Source organism: Pipistrellus kuhlii, unplaced genomic scaffold (genome assembly GCF_014108245.1).
Source record: "Pipistrellus kuhlii isolate mPipKuh1 unplaced genomic scaffold, mPipKuh1.p scaffold_m20_p_62, whole genome shotgun sequence".
NCBI classification, from domain to species: domain Eukaryota; kingdom Metazoa; phylum Chordata; class Mammalia; order Chiroptera; family Vespertilionidae; genus Pipistrellus; species Pipistrellus kuhlii.
In genome coordinates this window covers 198,286-217,500 of record NW_023425565.1, presented here as the reverse complement: position 1 = coordinate 217,500, position 19,215 = coordinate 198,286, and the positions used below count along the sequence as shown (strand labels likewise).

The 19,215-nt window shown below is 59.3% G+C and overlaps 1 protein-coding gene across 8 annotated transcripts in view; it reads left to right on the top strand.

The window, feature by feature from the left end:
- PHF2 (PHD finger protein 2) overlaps nt 1-18,526 on the top strand; it is a 103,714-nt gene extending 85,188 nt beyond the window's left edge. For 4 of the 8 annotated variants that reach the window (XM_045575057.1, XM_045575055.1, XM_045575054.1 and 1 more), the window contains 4 exons: nt 3,774-4,045; nt 5,716-5,811; nt 7,108-7,489; nt 8,163-10,003. In XM_045575057.1, coding sequence (XP_045431013.1) covers nt 3,774-4,045; nt 5,716-5,811; nt 7,108-7,489; nt 8,163-8,409 — 997 coding nt within the window. In that variant the 3' untranslated portion in view covers nt 8,410-10,003. Of the gene's footprint in view, nt 1-3,773; nt 4,046-5,715; nt 5,812-6,167; nt 6,278-7,107; nt 7,490-8,162; nt 10,004-18,496 lie in introns of those variants that run through there. The other 4 variants (XM_036420147.2, XM_036420144.2, XR_006740409.1 and 1 more) reach the window with 3 other exon arrangements.
- The last annotated feature ends 689 nt before the right edge of the window (nt 18,527-19,215 follow it).

The following is a 19,215-nucleotide window of genomic DNA, read 5'->3' as shown; positions in this document are numbered from 1 at the left end:
GTGAGTAGGGGTGCGGGTGTGAGTAGGGGTGCGGGTGTGAGTAGGGGTGCGGTGTGGGTGTGAGTAGGGGTGCGGTGTGGGTGTGAGTAGGGGTAGGGGTGCGGGTGTGAGTAGGAGTGCAGGTGTGAGTAGGGGTGCAGGTGTGAGTAGGGGTGCGGGTGTGAGTAGGGGTGCGGGTGCGATGCGGTGTGAGCAGAGAGGCAGATGCAGTGGGGTGTAGGAGCAGGGGCAGGGGGGTGGGATGTGGAGGTGTAGATCCAGTGCAGGTGTGGGGGTGGGTTAGGTGTGTGTACAGGATCAGGTGTAGATTTGGGTGTGTCTGTAGGGTGGGTTAGGTGTGTGTACAGGATCATTGTAGATTTGGGTGTGTCTGTAGGGTGGGTTAGGTGTGTGTACAGGATCATTGTAGATTTTGGTGTGTCTGTAGGGTGGGTTAGGTGTGTGTACAGGATCATTGTAGATTTGGGTGTGTCTGTAGGGTGGGTTAGGTGTGTGTACAGGATCATTGTAGATTTGGGTGTGTCTGTAGGGTGGGTGAGGTGTGTGTACAGGATCAGTGTAGATTTGGGTGTGTCTGTAGGGTGGGTGAGGTGTGTGTACAGGATCAGGTGTAGATTTGGGTGTGTCTGTAGGGTGGGTGAGGTGTGTGTACAGGATCATTGTAGATTTGGGTGTGTCTGTAGGGTGGGTGAGGTGTGTGTACAGGATCAGGTGTAGATTTGGGTGTGTCTGTAGGGTGGGTTAGGTGTGTGTACAGGATCAGGTGTAGATTTGGGTGTGTCTGTAGGGTGGGTTAGGTGTGTGTACAGGATCATTGTAGATTTGGGTGTGTCTGTAGGGTGGGTTAGGTGTGTGTACAGGATCATTGTAGATTTGGGTGTGTCTGTAGGGTGGGTGAGGTGTGTGTACAGGATCAGGTGTAGATTTGGGTGTGTCTGTAGGGTGGGTGAGGTGTGTGTACAGGATCATTGTAGATTTGGGTGTGTCTGTAGGGTGGGTGAGGTGTGTGTACAGGATCAGGTGTAGATTTGGGTGTGTCTGTAGGGTGGGTTAGGTGTGTGTACAGGATCAGGTGTAGATTTGGGTGTGTCTGTAGGGTGGGTTAGGTGTGTGTACAGGATCATTGTAGATTTGGGTGTGTCTGTAGGGTGGGTTAGGTGTGTGTACAGGATCATTGTAGATTTGGGTGTGTCTGTAGGGTGGGTGAGGTGTGTGTACAGGATCAGGTGTAGATTTGGGTGTGTCTGTAGGGTGGGTGAGGTGTGTGTACAGGATCAGTGTAGATTTGGGTGTGTCTGTAGGGTGGGTGAGGTGTGTGTACAGGATCAGGTGTAGATTTGGGTGTGTCTGTAGGGTGGGTGAGGTGTGTGTACAGGATCAGGTGTAGATTTGGGTGTGTCTGTAGGGTGGGTTAGGTGTGTGTACAGGATCAGGTGTAGATTTGGGTGTGTCTGTAGGGTGGGTTAGGTGTGTGTACAGGATCATTGTAGATTTGGGTGTGTCTGTAGGGTGGGTTAGGTGTGTGTACAGGATCAGTGTAGATTTGGGTGTGTCTGTAGGGTGGGTAAGGTGTGTGTACAGGATCATTGTAGATTTGGGTGTGTCTGTAGGGTGGGTGAGGTGTGTGTACAGGATCAGTGTAGATTTGGGTGTGTCTGTAGGGTGGGTGAGGTGTGTGTACAGGATCAGGTGTAGATTTGGGTGTGTCTGTAGGGTGGGTGAGGTGTGTGTACAGGATCAGGTGTAGATTTGGGTGTGTCTGTAGGGTGGGTTAGGTGTGTGTACAGGATCATTGTAGATTTGGGTGTGTCTGTAGGGTGGGTTAGGTGTGTGTACAGGATCATTGTAGATTTGGGTGTGTCTGTAGGGTGGGTAAGGTGTGTGTACAGGATCAGGCGTAGATTTGGGTGTGTCTGTAGGGTGGGTTAGATGTGTGTACAGGATCATTGTAGATTTGGGTGTGTCTGTAGGGTGGGTGAGGTGTGTGTACAGGATCATTGTAGATTTGGGTGTGTCTGTAGGGTGGGTTAGGTGTGTGTACAGGATCAGGTGTAGATTTGGGTGTGTCTGTAGGGTGGGTGAGGTGTGTGTACAGGATCAGGTGTAGATTTGGGTGTGTCTGTAGGGTGGGTGAGGTGTGTGTACAGGATCATTGTAGATTTGGGTGTGTCTGTAGGGTGGGTGAGATGTGTGTACAGGATCATTGTAGATTTGGGTGTGTCTGTAGGGGTGGGTTGGGTGTGTGTACAGGATCAGGCGTAGATTTGGGTGTGTCTGTAGGGTGGGTGAGGTGTGTGTACAGGATCATTGTAGATTTGGGTGTGTCTGTAGGGTGGGTGAGGTGTGTGTACAGGATCAGGTGTAGATTTGGGTGTGTCTGTAGGGTGGGTTAGGTGTGTGTACAGGATCATTGTAGATTTGGGTGTGTCTGTAGGGTGGGTAAGGTGTGTGTACAGGATCAGGCGTAGATTTGGGTGTGTCTGTAGGGTGGGTTAGATGTGTGTACAGGATCATTGTAGATTTGGGTGTGTCTGTAGGGTGGGTGAGGTGTGTGTACAGGATCATTGTAGATTTGGGTGTGTCTGTAGGGTGGGTTAGGTGTGTGTACAGGATCAGGTGTAGATTTGGGTGTGTCTGTAGGGTGGGTGAGGTGTGTGTACAGGATCAGGTGTAGATTTGGGTGTGTCTGTAGGGTGGGTGAGGTGTGTGTACAGGATCATTGTAGATTTGGGTGTGTCTGTAGGGTGGGTGAGGTGTGTGTACAGGATCATTGTAGATTTGGGTGTGTCTGTAGGGGTGGGTTGGGTGTGTGTACAGGATCAGGCGTAGATTTGGGTGTGTCTGTAGGGTGGGTGAGGTGTGTGTACAGGATCATTGTAGATTTGGGTGTGTCTGTAGGGTGGGTGAGGTGTGTGTACAGGATCAGGTGTAGATTTGGGTGTGTCTGTAGGGTGGGTTAGGTGTGTGTACAGGATCATTGTAGATTTGGGTGTGTCTGTAGGGTGGGTGAGGTGTGTGTACAGGATCAGCGTAGATTTGGGTGTGTCTGTAGGGTGGGTTAGGTGTGTGTATAGGATCAGCGTAGACTTGGGTGTGTCTGTAGGGTGGGTGAGGTGTGTGTACAGGATCAGGTGTAGATTTGGGTGTGTCTGTAGGGTGGGTTAGGTGTGTGTACAGGATCGGCGTAGATTTGGGTGTGTCTGTAGGGTGGGTTAGGTGTGTGTACAGGATCAGGTGTAGATTTGGGTGTGTCTGTAGGGTGGGTTAGGTGTGTGTACAGGATCGGCGTAGATTTGGGTGTGTCTGTAGGGTGGGTTAGGTGTGTGTACAGGATCAGGTGTAGATTTGGGTGTGTCTGTAGGGTGGGTTAGGTGTGTGTACAGGATCGGCGTAGATTTGGGTGTGTCTGTAGTTACGGTGACGGCACAGTCTCAGGGCAGTGCACATGGTGGGGGTGAGTGCTGTGGCCCCGTGGAGGGCGCCGGGCGGCACTGAGGGAGGAGCACCGGCTGTGCCTGAGGCAGGGGCCATGTGGAGAGCAGCATGGGGGGGGGGTAGTCAGCCAGCTGGAGTGGAGCGCAGTCTGCCCTGACCCCCCTGTCCGCCTGTCTCCCCCCCACTTTCCTCCGTGTTCCCCTCCAGGCCCCTCTGTGTATGGGCGCAGCGGGCCATTTCCGGGAAGTCTTCTCCCCCACCGCCCCCCTCGCCCCGGCCGCTGGGCAGGCCGCGGCGGCCGCTGGGCAGGCCGGTCTGACGCTGTGTCTCTCCTCCAGCCAGCCCCCCGCCTCGCCCAGCACGCAGGAAGCCATTCAGGGAATGCTGTCCATGGCCAACCTGCAGGCCTCCGACTCCTGCCTGCAGGCCGCGTGGGGCGCGGGCCAGGCCAGGGGCAGCGCGCTGGCGGCCCACGGCGCCCGCAGGAACGGGGCGGGCGGCAAGAGCGCGGGCAAGCGGCTGCTGAAGAGGGCGGCCACGCACCGCGTGGACCTGGACGACTACGAGGAGCAGGACCACCTGGACGCCTGCTTCAAGGACTCGGACTACGGTGAGCGCCGCGGGGTGGCCGGGAGCGCCTTTCCTGGGAGGGAAGCCACAGGCCGCAGCGCCCCGAGAGCGGACGGCGCCCCGAGAGCGGACGGCGCCCCGAGAGCGGGCAGTGCCCCCGAGAGCGGGCGGCGCCCCGAGAGCGGACGGCGCCCCGAGAGCGGGCTGTGCCCCGAGAGCGGGCAGAGAGCGGGCAGAGAGCGGGCTGTGCCCCGAGAGCGGACGGCGCCCCGAGAGCGGGCAGTGCCCCCGAGAGCGGGCTGTGCCCCCGAGAGCGGGCGGTGCCCCCCGAGAGCGGGCAGAGAGCGGGCAGAGAGCGGGCGGCTCCCCCGAGAGCAGGCGGCGCCCCAGTCCCGAAGCCAAGGCGCTCTGCGCGTGAGGGAAGGCACTGTCCTGAAAGCAGTGTGTTGGTCCGGGTCTGGGCCAGTGTCTGGTGGGAAGCAGAGGAATGTGGGGTCCCAGAGGAGGGACAGAGCGGCTCCCGCCGGCAGCTGGCGCTCTGGCCCGGCAGGCGGGCAGCAAGTCCCCGCCCCCTCCCGCAGGTGAGGATGCCCCGGGCACCGAGGACACTGCCTCTGCCGGCTCCCGGCTCCACTGCTATGGGCGCACACACACACACACACACAGTGGTGCTGAGTGTATTTGAGCTGTGTCACCATCACTACAGCCAGTCTGAGCCTGTCACCAGGCCTAGAGGAAGCCACTCCCCCGCCCTGTCCGGCCCCGGGGAGCCTTGTCCCTGACGGCCTCGGGGTGTCTGCTCGCTGCACCCAGCGGTGCTCGGCCCTGGTGTCTGGCTTCTGTCCTCCGCGTCCTCAGGGCTCACCACATGGCAGCCCCTCACGTGATGGCCGAGTGCCAGCACACAGCGTGGTGGCCGAACACGTGTGCACACCGCACCGTGCGCCCCCCCCCTCCCCGCAGAGCACACCGGGGCGTCCGCCTCTGGGCGTTGTGACTAGCGCCGCGTGAACACTGGTGTGAGGGGTCTGTGTGGCCCGTGCCAGTGTGCCCAGCACATACGTGGAGGCCATGCTGGCTCCAGAAGGGGGTTTGGAAGCGAGGAGCTGCCCAGGGACACGTCCTTCCCGCGGGCACAGCGTGCTAACGGCCCGGCTCCCAGGGTTCGGAGCGCGCTGCCCGCGCTGTAGGCCCGCCTTCAGCGCGGCCCCGATGGCCCACGGCCCCGGGCCCTGTCCCCGGTCCCCACAGCCCTCCGGGCTGCCCTGCGCCCTCTGCTGGGCACGGCTGTGCCTCCCGGCCTGCCCCGGGCTGACGCAAGTGGAGTGAGCTCCATTTCCCAGGCACAGGGTGGCTGCTGGGGGTTCGGGTCAGCTTACGGGGCGGGAGGTGGGGCGGCACCTGCACGTCCCCAGAGACGCCCAGGTGGGCCTGGGTGCTCAGCTCACCGGCTCTGTGGACGGGGTTTTGTTTTCCGGTGGCGGAGAGAGCAGCGTTCTCAGAACGGGTGAATGGGCGCCGGGTCAGGCTGCCCAGGCTGTTGAGGTCACCGGGAGGCTGGCCAGGTCCTCTCGGCTGCCCGCTGGCTCCCCCTCTCTGAACCTAAAGGGGCCAGCGCTCTGCACCCGGGGAGGCTCCCTGGACGTCCGTTCCCAGGTGCACAGCGCCCGCGCTGGGTGCTGCTCAGCCTCCCTCCCGTTGCCTCTGCAGTGTACCCCTCCCTGGAGTCTGACGAGGACAGCCCCGTCTTCAAGTCCCGGTCCAAGAAGAGGAAAGCCTCAGACGACGCCCCCTACAGCCCGACAGGTAGAGCTGGCGGGAGGGCTCTGTCCACCCCCAGGACAGCCGTGGCAGGTGGGCGCTCTGCTGGCGAGGGCTGTCCCTGCCTGCCCTCCTGCACCGGCCCCAGCTGGTGGGGGGAGCCTGAGCTTCTGGCCCCCGGATGGCAGCCAGCAGGGGGCGCCTGGTCCACGTTCCACCTGCCCCCCTTCCCTCCCGCCTTGCTGGGTGGGATCGCCTACCCCGTTGGGCCTTTCACCGCCCCCCGCCCCCCCCGAACTTGTGAGGTGTCCCTGGACGCAGGAACAGGCTGGGCTGGGTGGGCCCAGGGGTGCCCGCAGGGCGGGCCGCCCTCTGAGGCTCGTTGACCTTCTTTCCCACAGCGAGGGTTGGCCCATCGGTGCCGAGGCAGGACAGGCCCGTTCGAGAGGGGACCAGAGTGGCCTCCATCGAGACCGGGCTGGCGGCCGCTGCAGCCAAGCTGTCCCAGCAGGTGAGGAGGGCCCTGCCTGATGCAGAAGCCACCCGTCCTGAGGGCTGGCACCGGCCGGGGGTCTGAGTATCGTTGGTTCAGGCCCCGAGTCCCCACAGCTGGGCGGGGGCGGGAACCGGTGGCCGGGCCCTCGCTGCCTGTCGTGGTGAGGACCATGGTCCTAGGTGCAGGGCCCGACCTTTCCTTTGCCACGTCAGCTCCTCCGGGTCCGGGCTCCCTCCGAAGAGAGGATCTCAGACTCTCAGGGGCCACCCAGACCAGGCCCGACCCCATCTGGGCACCTGAGGAGGTGCGCAGGCCCACAGCGAACATTCTAGACTAGGGGTGTCGAACTCAATCAGAGAAGGGGCCAAAATCTAAAATCCAGCCTAAATCGCGGGCCGAATGGTTTACTGAACAGTCATAAACTGTCATTGTGATGGAGACGCAGCGGAGTGCAGTGATGACAGCGCGGTGCAGGCCACATTGCAAGGCCTGGCGGGACGGATTTGGCCCGCGGGCCTTGTGTTTGACACATGTGTTCTAGAGCCAAGAGGCCCGAGGCGGCTCAGAGCAGGGTGACGGAGGAGGGCGCTGGGCATCGACTGCATCCCACGGGGCCCCTGTGCAGGGCCTCCCCCGCATGGGGGAGCGTGGTGCCCTCCTGGGTGCCCCCTGCAGGCACTGGCCCAGCCTCTCGGCCCCAACAGCGCTGGCCCTCAGCTCCCGGGAGAGGCCTGGAGCTCAGGGACCCGCCTCCCCGGGTCCAGGTGGTGAGGGCTGCTCTGCCTGCCCGCCTGCACCTGAGCCCGCCCCGCCCGCCGGCTAACCTGCCCCGGCTTCGTCCCCAGGAGGAGCAGAAGAGCAGGAAGAAGAAGAACTCCAAGAGGAAGCTGACGCCCAACACCACCTCCGCCTCCGCCTCCGCCTCCGCCTCCGCCTCCGCCTCGGCCAGCAGCACCTCGGCCTCCACCACCCCCGCCTCCGCCACCCCCGCCTCCACCAGCACGGCCTCCACCAGCACGGCCAGCAGCCAGGCCTCGCAGGAGGGCAGCTCGCCCGAGCTCCCGCCCGAGGCGCACAGCAGCAGCCTGGCGGACCACGAGTACACGGCGGCGGCCGGCTCCTTCGGCGGGGCCCCGGCCAGCCGCGCCTCCCAGCCCATGGCGCCCGGGGTCTTCCTCTCGCAGCGGCGGCCCTCCGCGTCCTCCCCCAACAGCGCTGCCGCCAAAGGTACCGTGCCCGCCCGCCCCGCGCAGCCCCGGCCGGCGGGCCGCCTGCGCAGGTGACCGCAGGCTCCTGTCCGGAGCCCGCGTGTGGCCGCAGCCCGCGGGGAAGCCGTGGCCTCCGCAGGCTGAGGGCCAGGGCCCCACGCTGGGGGCAGGGCGCCTGGTTGCCTGAGTTTGGCCCAGGCCCCCAGGGCATTGGCTTTGGCCCAGCTTGGAGTCAGGGTGTGGTAAACGGATTGCCAAGGGAGGGGTCCAGGGGGACTGGCCCAGGACCCTCTGTGAATTGGGGGTGGCACAGCTGCCTGGCATCTCCCCGTCCGGCCCCCGGCCCCCCCGGCCTTGTTAGTGGTTGGCTCACTCCTCCCGCCTCGGACTCCGCTCCCAGCAGTCCTTCCCGCTGGCCGTGAGGCCCAGGGGCGGGGGCACAGCTCGGGGCTCCAGGTGGCCCTGTCGCCAGGAGGTAGGCAGGGATCTCACTTCACCCGGTGCCATTGCCTGGCCCGTCCCACCCCACGCCTTCGTCCCTGCCCCGGCGACGGGGTTCGGTGGAAGATCCGTGCTTCCGTTCGGAGGGTGCAGGTCCCCCAGGCTCGGGGCCGCAGACTGCACTCCCCGCCCCGCTCCCCGTGCCCTCTCACACAGCTGTCGCCTTTTTGTGTCCCCTCTTCTACCCCCAGGAAAGCGTACAAAAAAGGGCATGGCCACCGCCAAGCAGAGGCTTGGGAAAATTTTGAAAATTCATCGGAATGGAAAGCTGCTCCTTTAAAGTTTGGAGAGCCAGGATCCTTCTGCTCCGCTCAGGACCCCGGAGCCCCGCCTCGCCGTCAGCCCCCCGGAGGGTGCCGGCCTCCGCCAGCCTCCGCCCCCGCCCTGAGCACGCCCGGCGCTCCGCTGCGGACAGATGTCCCTTCTCACGTCGCTTAGAGTGACCAGGGCCCGGAGCTCGGCCCCGCCAGTCTGAGGACCCTTCCGGTTTCGGGGCCTCTAGGCACCCGAGCGCGGAGGTGGCAGGGCCTCGGCAGCTCTGCTGGGAGCACGAGTCCTTCGAGGAAGGAGGAGTGAGCCAACACTCACCAGGCCCAGAGCCTGGGCCAGCCACAGGCTGGGAGCCTCCAGAGGCTTAAAAAAAGGCAAAGAACACGAGAGAGGAAGAGGAGGAGAAAGCAGGGTGTCTGTGTGCCCCCATCTCTTCCCGAGTGGCTCTCCGGCCTGTCCGGAGAGCCGTCCCCCTGGCTCCCTGGCCGGCCAGACGGTGGGTGTCGCCCCGGAATGCCCAGGGCATTTCTAGGAACGACGGGGCCGGCAGCAGGGTCAGCGTTTCCGTGGGTCGGGGAGCCACTGCGGGAGGCCCCGGGGCCCAGGCAAAGCCACAGGGTGGGTCCTGTCCAGTCCCACTGGCCACACTCCCAAAAGCACTTGCCAGCCCAGGCGCCCTGCCCCGGGCCTGGCGGGGCGGAGGGCGGCCGGGCGGCCCAAAGATGCGGGGGCCTGGCACTCTGTCCTGTCACCTGGCACTTGGTGTCGCGTGCGTGGGCGGCTCCTGGACCGAGCCCGCCCATGGACACGGAGGGCTGGATTTGTTTCTCAGGCAATCCTGTATTTTAATTTCAGATGTACTTCCTGAAGCATATTTTTCATAGAATGTAGCGTGTAAATAGCTTTTTAAATAACTTCTTTTTTATAAGAGTAAAAGTATCTTTAGGAATTTCTTTCTAGAGTCCTTCATTAACATTTATACGAGTTTTTTGCCGAGTCTGATGAACAGTTGGGTTTCCGATGCTTTTTCTTTTCCCTCCTCTTTTTTTTTTTTTTTTTTTTTTTTTTTTATTGCTATGGTTATTTTTTAATTTTATTTTAGAGACTAAGGTATTGCCTGAAAAACAAGTAATGTCTGTGCAGCCTTATATCTGTCTTTACAGAAGCAAACAGTACACAAAAGATCTATTTCAGATATGTTTGAAGACGCGTCTTCAACTTGAATACCAGCTTTCTTTCCTTCTTGTTGATGAAGGGGTGGGGGACAGTTATTTTACTAGCACCTTGTGAAGTGTTCTGTGTTTTGTGATGCTGTAATTTATTAATGTTTGTAGCTTTTTATATTTGTATATTTCTTATGAGCTTTGTTTATATGCCCATCCCCGGGTGTGCTGTCCGCAGGGAGAGGCCGCCTCGCGCAGGCCTGGGCCTGGCCCGCCTGGCGGGGGCGTGGCTGCCGAGCCGGGTGGGCACGGCCGCACCCACGGACCCGTCCGCCCCAGTCCAGCGTTCCGAAGGTTTCCTTGCCTGTTACTGTTGAACATTTATATAATCTAACCCGGCCATCAAACTGTTCTCTCTCTCTCTTATTTTTTAATTTTATTATTATTTTGGCAACATGTACATTTCTAACAAAGTTTATCGTGGCTATTAAAGTGTTTTATTTCCCAATTCATATTACTCTTGTATTGAGTCCATGAGGCCTAAGGCAACTTAAATCAAAGTTTTAAAAGAGTAAAGATATTTCAGGTTTTGTACAGAACCATGTCTGTGTCATTTCTGCCTCGGTCACCACCGTCCGTCCTGCAGGGAGGGTGTAGGGGTCCTGGGGTGGGGTGGGGGGCACTGCGGTTGGGGGGTCAGGTCTTGCGCACCCTGAGGGCCGGATGGAGGGTGGCAGTCAGACCGGGTCCCCTGCCGCCAGTGTTCCGAGACTCCTGATGGCCTGTGGGCTCACGCACTGCCTGCACCCTGAGCAGCCTGCAGGAATGGGCAGAAGACCCCACTTCGAGACCCTGACCTTACTGGCCGCAGCCCCCGGCACCCTCTGACACCTTGTGGTTCCCAGATGGGCAATTTGGCTGAGTCCAGCGAGCACAGGGCCGACAAGCAGGCCCTCAGGGATAAACACAGGCTTTCGTCTACAGCTGATGTTCACAGGAATGAGCGAAAGCAGAGCCCACCCCCAGCCCCCACCCCGCACAGACAAGTGTGGGCTCTGAAGATCAAGGACTGGAGGGAAGGAAAGGCAGTTGCCAGAGGGGGCGCTGCAGAGGAGCGCTGGGGCTGCTGGGCCTCACTGGGCCCTGGGACAGCACCCTCTCCCTGGGCGCCCACAGTTAAGTGTCCATTCTGCAGGACCCCCGGGAGCATGCCCCCCGCCCCCAACCCCCCCGGCCAGGACTGCACCGGCCTGGCACTGTTCTACCCAAATGCAGCCAGACTTGGCCGCGTGGCGCCCCACACCCTCATCTCACAGAACCGGGGGACCCTGCCTGGCCCTTGGCTGCCCTCTGCAGCGCTCCCCCCCCCAGGCCCAGTTCTGCCCCCTCCACACCATCCAAAGCTGGTGGTCCTGAGCCCAGGCCCCGGAGGCTAAGCTGTGCTCCATGGTCTCCAGAGGGCTGTCAGGCAGGGCTCCCAAAGGCCACCCAGAGTCCCCAAGGTCAGGCGCCATCCTGGTCCGCACCCACGCAATCCTGGTGCCGTGTGGGCCAGCCCTGCCGTGGGACCTCACTGTGGCCCCATGCGCAAGGTGATCAGGTGTCTGCATGCACCTGAGACTCACGTGTCTGGGTGAGCTTGTGGCAGGCGTGGCAAGGAGCCAGGTCTTCTCTCAATCTGGGGCTGAGAGCCTTGACAGTGAGCTGGGAGGGAGGGGATGAATGTGCTCCCAGCATGGCCCATGGGCCCAGCTCCAGCTCCTTCCTCCCTGGCTGTGGTCCCACTGGAAGGGGAGACTGCCAGGCAAGCTCCGCATGAAGGCCCCCAGGCCATCCCTGCACCTGGGCCTTCCCCAGGGCTTCCTGAGGGCTGGGCGTGAAGGTGGACAGTCAGGCCAGGAGAAACCTTCCAGGCACCTTGGACCCATCCTGTGTGCAGTCCCCTCTCAGGGTCTCAGGACCAGACCAGAGGGGTGTCCCCAGCATGGCAGGTCAGTGGCATGCAAAGACCCAGGGCAACAGGCCCTGAGGACTCAGAACCAAGACCCTCCTCCCCCCCAGGCTCTGCTCGCCAGACTGGCTCACAGGGGTCCTGGCAGTGCTAGTGCCTCGCCAGATGTGCAGGACCCCTTGCCCTTCGCCGTTCTGCAGCCCCTGGTGGCAGTTGCTGGTGTGAGAGTGGAGCACCACCATCCTCTGGTTGTCCTGGGGCTGCAGGATGCCATGGTTGGGGTCCTGGAGTCCCCCTGCGAGGAGAGCCACCTGGCCAGCAGAGGACTTCGCAGAGAAAACGTGAAGACCTGCCTGCAAGGCCTCGGAGATGGGCAGGCTCCGTCCTGCCGGGATGCGGAGCCGCCGCAGCCCCTGCCCTGAACGGCGCTGAAATGATCAGCCTGTAACTCAGATCTCCGAGGTTCAGTTGGATCCAGAGTCATTTTCTGAGCACCTACTGTGTGCTAGGCTGTTGAGGATCTTTCAGAGCCTTCATCAAAGCCGACAACAAGCCCACTTTGCCAAGGACACCAAGCTAAGCAAAGGCCTGCTGCCCCGCGCCTTGCCAGCTCTGGGACCCTAACCATCGCCGGCTCCCTCGGACAGTAGGACATACGGTGTCCTTTAAAATCCGGGTAGAGGGTGGTGTTAGATGTCCTCGGAGCCACCCACAGGAGATGACAATGTCTTTTTTTATTTTTAAATAAATCTTTATTTTTCAGATTATTACAAATGTTCCTCTTCCCCTCCCCCTCAATTGCTCCCCTCCACCAAGTTCCCACTCCACCCTCTGCCCTTTCCCCACCTCCCATTGTCGTCATCCATAGGTGCTCAGTTTTTATTCAGTCTCTTCCCGCACCCCCTCTCCGCTTTTCCCTGAGAATCGTCAGTCCACTCCCCTTCCATACCTCTGATTCTATTATATTCACCAGTTAATATTGTTCATCAGATTTTTAAATTCCCTTGGCTTTTCATTTCACTTGTTGATAGTTACATATTTGTGTTCATAATTTTTATCTTTATCTTCTTCCTCTTCCTAAAGAACCCCCTTCAGCAATGCATATAATTCTTGTTTGGGGGTGATGAACTCCTTTAGCTTTTTTTTACTTGTGAAGTTCTTTATCTGGCCTTCAATTCTGAGTGATAGATTTGCTGGGTACAGTATTTTTGGCTGTAGGTTCTTGCTATTCATCACCTTGAATATTTCTTGCCATTCCCATCTGGCCTGCATGGTTTTGGTTGAGAAATCAGCTGACAATCATATTGGTGTTCCTTTATAGATAACTACCTGCTTTTCTCTTGCTGCTTTTAATATTCTCTGTCTTTTGCTCTTGGAATTTTAATTATGATGTGTCTTGGTGTGGTCCTCTTTGGGTCCCTTTTGTTTGGGATTCTGTGCGCTTCCTGTACTTGCAAGTCTATTTCTTTCACCAGGTGGGGGAAGTTTTCTGTTACTATTTCTTCCAATATGTTTTTGGTATCTTGCTCTCTCTCTTTTTTTGGGACCCCCATAATTCTGATGTTGGTTTGCTTAAAATTGTCCCAGAGGTTTCTTACACTATCCTCAACTTTCTGGATTCTCTTGTCTTCTTACTTCTGTGGAGGAGTGTCCTCTGGCTCTTTGTGTTCCAAATCTTTGTCTTAATTCTTGCGATCTTACAGACTGTTTTTAGGACTCTGTGTAATATTTTTTATTTCAGACAATGTTTTCTTTATTTCTAGTTGATCCCTTTTTATTTCTTGTTGATCCCTTTTCATATCCTCATAGATCTCATTTATTTTATTGGCCTTTTTAAGGAAATTATTGAAAAACCTTATAACTGTAGTTTTGAACTCAATGTCCATTCTTTTTTTTTTCTCCCCCCCCCCCCATCTCCTTTTTTTGTGTTCTGCCTCTTCTTTGCATTTTAGCTTCTTCCTTGATTTGATGGAATAGTTTTGTGTGCTAGGTGTTCTGGTAGAACCCAGTAGCACAGCCTTCCCAGTTATCTGAGGAGGACAGTTTTGGTGTAGCCCTTTGTGGGCTGTGTGTGCAGTCTTGTTGTTAAGTCCTGCTTGTTGTTGGTATCACTGGGAAGCGTTGATCTCCAAGCCAGTTGGCTGTGAAGATCAGCAGTGTCTCAGCTAGGAGGACTTCTGTACTCTGCTTGGGTGGGGTGGAGTCTCAAGGTGGTGCAGACAAGCTTTGGATTCGGCCCTCCTCAGGAGAGTCCAATTTGCGGTGAACGAGAAAGCCAGCCTCCTGGAGGGTTTTCGTGCTCCGCTTGGATAGGGCGGAGTCTTAGGGTGGTGCAGACAAGCTTTGGTTTCTCCTCGGTCTTTCCCTGAGTCCTGCAGTAATGGCCGCTGGCTTCACACACCTCCAAAAGATCTCTGCCCACTGCTCGGCAGTCTGGCCTCTCCCTGACTGGGGCCATCCATCAGGGCAATAGGGTGGTTCTGTTTTCCTCCCAAACAGGAAAGCCAGCTGCATTAGCTGTCCGCCCTCTCTGGGTGCCACAAGTAAGCCAGGAGCGGCCTCGGGTGGCTGCCTTTTCTCACGCACAGATCTCTGCACCCTTACAGTTCTCGAGGTTCAGCGTGCCTTCTCTCTCCTTCCTGGATGGTAGAGCCTCCTCTCAGCCAGTCGTCCGGCACTTCAAGGCGATGTGTTTCCCGTTTTCCAGCTCTAAATTCAAAATTTTTGTGGTAGGCTGCATTCAGGTGTCTACCCTATGCCACCATTTTGGTTTCTCTTGATGATGACCATGTCTTCAGCCAATGTGAGCAAAGGCCCTGGGCAGCTCAGGGTGCTAAGATGGTGCGAGTGAGGTGGGGCCAGTTCAGTGAGGACCTAGGGCACCCACACGGGGACCTGGCAGGCTCCGGGGAGGCCCTGCAGGCTAGTGAGCAGGTGCAGTGCTTCTCTTGGGGAGCAGCTCCTGGAGAAGGGCTGAGAACAAGACCCCCAGGGGTCCCCTCACCCCCTTGCCCTGTGCCCATCAGCACATTCCCAGGGTCGCTGCATGGGTGGGGAGCTCAGCACTGCAGGCAGCTCTGCATGGCCCTGCTGTCTGGAAAGGATTCTGCTGGGCCCCTGGGGCAATTCTGAGAGTGACCAGTAGAGGGCAGGGGAGGGCTGGGAACAAGGCGTCCTAGGATCAGTGCCCGGTGCTGGGCAGACTGGAGGGAGCAGGGTGGAGCTGAGAAATAAAGTTATCAGCGGCTGCGAGTACTGGCAAGGAGGTGGTAACCATCAGATCAGCTTTGTCCTGAAATAGTTATGTTTTCGATGTGCCAGGATCTGTGTTAGCACACCTTAGCACATTCCGAGGAAAGGCCTATGACAGTCTCTATCTTACCAATAGGGAAACGGAGGCACAGAGCCTCATAGCTGATGGAGCTGGGGTTCCAGTCCCGGCAGGCCAGCTCCAGGGCCCTTGGGCTTATGGGACGGACCCCCAGGGAGGTCTTTCTGTAGGAAGTGGCCAGATGGGCCGTTCCCCAAGTCCCCAAGAGGCGGAGCTGTGCCGGCGCATAGAAAGGAGCTGCTGTGCAGAGGCCCTGAGGTAGCGGCCAGGTGAGGTGCCTGCCTTTGAGGGGACAGCTGGAGGGAGAGCTGGGTGCAGGGCGGGGGGGTGGGTGCGGCGGGGCAGCGGGCACGGCCACGCCGTGGCACTTGGAGCTTCTCTAAAGGGCAGCACCCCTTCGCCAGGCTCTCCCCTCCACACAGGGCTTGCCCTCTTTCCGGCTGCACAGACCCCTGGGGCCTGCCATCGTCACCCCCCCCCCCGCCCCTCCCGGGCCCACGCCCACACCTCGGTGCACAGCAGGGAGCCCTCTTGCAGGTGCGGACACTGAGGCAGGTTTTGTGCAGGACCCATCGCTGCAGGGGTCTGCCCTCTCTCCCGGGCACTGAGAGCTGCAGGGTCAGGAGGGCTCCCCACCAAAAGTTTAACAGATGCCGCACTTGTGAACATCTAGGCTGTGCGCCCAGCCCCAGGAGCAAGTCTCCTTCACAGGGGCTCCCAGGGGTGACGGTGCGTGCAAGCCGTGCCAACCACACCAGGCAGCGCGTTCAACGCCACGGGTGTGTCTGGTGCTGCCAGTGTGGCACGTTTCCCGTGAGCACACTGTGTGCTGGGCAGGGTGCTCCGGCTGCAGCTCCTGAGGTGAGTGGCTGCTGCGTTGCCGGCCCAAAGACTGCTGGGCGGGCTCCTGCCCAGGTTGGCTGTGTGACCTGCTTCCTCACCCACAGAGCTGGTGGGTGGTGGCCGTAACCCTACACAGAGGTGGGCAGGGCTGTCTTCCCTGCTGCCATCCAGTCCTCTGCTGTGTCTCCCTCCCCCCCAGCCCTTGGACCTGTGCACTGTGTGGTCTCTGGCAGGTCACTTCCCTTTCAGGGCCTCTTCTGTCTGCCTTCTTGGTGATAAGGATAGGGATGAGGGGGCGGGCAACTGGAGCTGAGAAGGCAGCTTGTCCCATGCACCTGGCCCCCAGCCTCTCGCCATGGCCGGCAGAGGCGGGCCAGCAGGCCCAGCGGGCCTCAGCAGCCAGGCCGGCCTGAGCGGTCTCCAATGGCGTGCTGTACCTTGAGGCCCGGGTGCGCGGCTGCTCCCCTCGGTGTGTTTGGTTGCACCGATGCTTGCTTTTCACAACCCAGTTTTGTGTCCCCAGAACCCAGGGGACAGAGGGATGCTGGGTGGGGCAGCCAGTCCGAAGAGGAGCGATGGCAGGAGGGGGGAATCCAGGCCGGGCTGTCGGGCGGCCTGACAAATGGCCTCTCTCCTTCGCCGCCAGCCTGCCTTTCCCAGGCCGAGTCCTGCCGACCGCCTGCCTCATCCAAACATCCCTGGGGATGCCACCTCGGCAGAAAAATGATGCTGTTCCATTAACATCTGACACGGATTTGCAAGCCCCAAACAGACGAGTGTGTATGTAAACACCGGCCTGGCCAGGCCCTTGCTGGCTCAAAGAGGGATCCTGTAATTAATTGTCCGCCTGCTGGCCCCGCAGCCCGGCCCACATCCTCGCCAGTGTTATTTCAAGATTGCAGTTTCTCCTCGCCTCCCACAAACAGCACTGACCAAACAACGGACGGGCCGGCGCTTGTAGGAAAGACAGAGAGGGCTCCTGACTCTGTGGGCATTGGCTTTTTTCCTGGTAAAATGGAGCCATCACCCTGGCTTCCTGGTGGTCTAGACTAGAGAATAAGGTCCACAAGCCTGAGCACCCACACGTATTAGCATGCAGCCTCTCCATCCAGGGCGGGTCAGTGCTGAGCTCACACCTGTTAGCATGCAGCTTCACTGTCGGGGGGAGGGGAGGTTCGGTGCAGTTTGGTGGAATTAAGAATGTAAGGCTGCCTCGACCTAATTACATGTGCCTTTTTACCCTGAAGAGCAAGGATTTGTTCCTTTTCCTCTTGTCAAAGAGAATCTTTTATCTGCACATATTTTGTACAGTGACTTTTAATCGGTTAGCACCCCACATTTATATTTCCTTCTTCTCGGAGTTCCTATTTTTATCGAATTTAGGAAAATTGCACGGCCTTGCCTAGGGTGGCCGTCAGGGGTCTCGCTGTGCGGGCGCCCCCAGACCACAGGGACAGGCAGAGCCTGCTCACAGACGGCCCCCACATTGTGCCTTGGGATCAATATCTGCTCAAAAAGTCACTTATTTCACCTGTACATCTGGGATGGAGGGGTTGAAACAGCCCTACGCCCTTGCTCTTTGCTTTTTAGAACACCCTCACTCTAACTCCCCACAATGCGCTGTGATTCGTAGCTGAGAGCCGGGGCCCAGGTGTCTGTGTCACAGACAGCGGGCGGTGGTGTCTCCGGCGGCTGTGGCTCAGCTCCTGGAACGTCTGTGGGCACGTTCACTGGCTCCTCGGGGTTCCAGGGCTGCGGGGCGGGGGGAGGGGTGGCGGTCCTTGAGAAGGAGGCACCTGGGGACCGTGGCAGGTGTGAAGAAGGACGCTTTCCGAGGACATTTTCCTCTCCGCTCCGGACTCGGCCCTGCATTGCGCTGTGACTGAGGCTTAGGGTGTTTGCAATCGGTGAAGCTCCCGGAGCGAGGGCTCCCTGTGGACTCCACAGGCCTGTGCTCCGTCTCCTCTCTGCTCAGCGAGGGGGCTTCCTCCACCTGCCCACCTCCCTCCACAGATGAGACATTCTCTGGGCTTAGCTCTCCCTCCTCCCACCACCAGGTTCCGGAACCCCAGAACTTTAGATCCTCCTTGGGGCACCCCCTTCCCTGCCACATCCCTCTGTTGCTCCAAACCCTCTCTCCCAGGTCCTTTGGCCTTGGGGGTCCTTCTCTCCTGCTCTTGCTCCCACAACCCTAGCCTGGGTTGGTCTGGCGTTGTCCAATCTCAGGGACCTGCTGGCTCTGCTCCAGTCCTCCCTCCCTGGGACCCCATAACCCACCTGCTCCTCCTGGGGACCCGTAGATCAGCCCTGACCTATCTCTGTCACTCTGATTTTCTTCCTCACGGCTCCCAAGTTTAGCCCAAACACGACCTCCTCTGGTCATTCTGAAGCCCAGCCATCTTTTGTGACTCCCTGCTAACTGCCTGTGGGATGCCCATATTCCTGACCCTCCAGCCTCTCATGGCACAGCTCCTGCAACCCCAGCAGGAGTGGTCAGACGGGCCCATCCCGGCCCATCCCCCTCCTCAGCAGAGTTTCTGCACAACCCGACACTGGGCACTGGGGCATGGGGAGCCCCAAGCTCTGGGCAGGCAAGGGCACCAGTGGCTGGTGGGAGCGCAAGGACGAGGGACCATGATGAGGGAGGAAAAGGAGCGGGAAAGCACAAAGTGGGACCTTGAGAAGAGGTGGTGCCACCAAAGCAGGAGAGGAAGGCTATGTGGCACATGGGGGCAGGGCCTGACCCCTGGGCTGCGCAGATGGGTGAGGAGGGGGTGGGGGGCGTGGTGACCCTGGCCCTGCAGGGTGGATTAGGATAGACTAGCATCTGAGGGTCCTTGCAGGGCCTGAGGTTATCGCTGCTTCCTCTCCTGAGGCTGCTGATGATTCATGGCGAGGGCTGATGGGCAAGGGGTCAGGGGCATGGCCAGGCCAGCAGGGATGGGGGCTGCCACTCCCTCTGTGGTGGGCTGGGCTGACCCACCCCTGCAGGCCTGGGGCATCTGGAAGCCCAGATGAAAGGGCGTAAGACTCCTGACACAGCCCTAAGCCATTCCAGATAAGTGCCGTCAGACCTCAGTCCCATAAACCCCTGAAAGGCAGTCTGTCTCACCCCAAACTCAGCTGGCCTCAGAGAGCTGGGACCTCCTAAGCCCTGTGGGGTCTGATGAGGAGGAGGTTTCTCCACGCGTTGGTTCTGGGGCGTAGACCACAAACCAGGCCCAAGAGAATGGGTTTGCAGGCCAGCGGGTGACTGAGACCAAGAGACACGAGTGCTAGGGTGTCCTCAGTGGTCCATCTACAACCACGGCTCAGCATCTTATCCCTGCTGTGAGCTCAGCGCACCATGCCCCAACAGGAGACCTGTTTGAGATGTCCCTCCACTGCCCAGAGGCCCGGCCCTGCGCTCCTGCAGAGGGACCGGCTGGCTGCAGCAAACGGAGCTTGTTTGTGGTATGCTTCTCCTGGGAGCCAGGGTTAGAGATTCAGACCGAGACTGAGTGGTACGTACGGCCCTGGGGCAGGAGACACTTCTCCTACATTGAGTGCCTGTCATGCCGCCCCCAAACAGGAGACCCACCAGTCCCGTCCTCCAGACACCAGTCACCCCACCCTATTGAGTCGAGCCTTGTGGAAGGGTCTGTGTGTTGCGGGCTGCCTGAGTCCATGCCACAGTGTTTCTATAG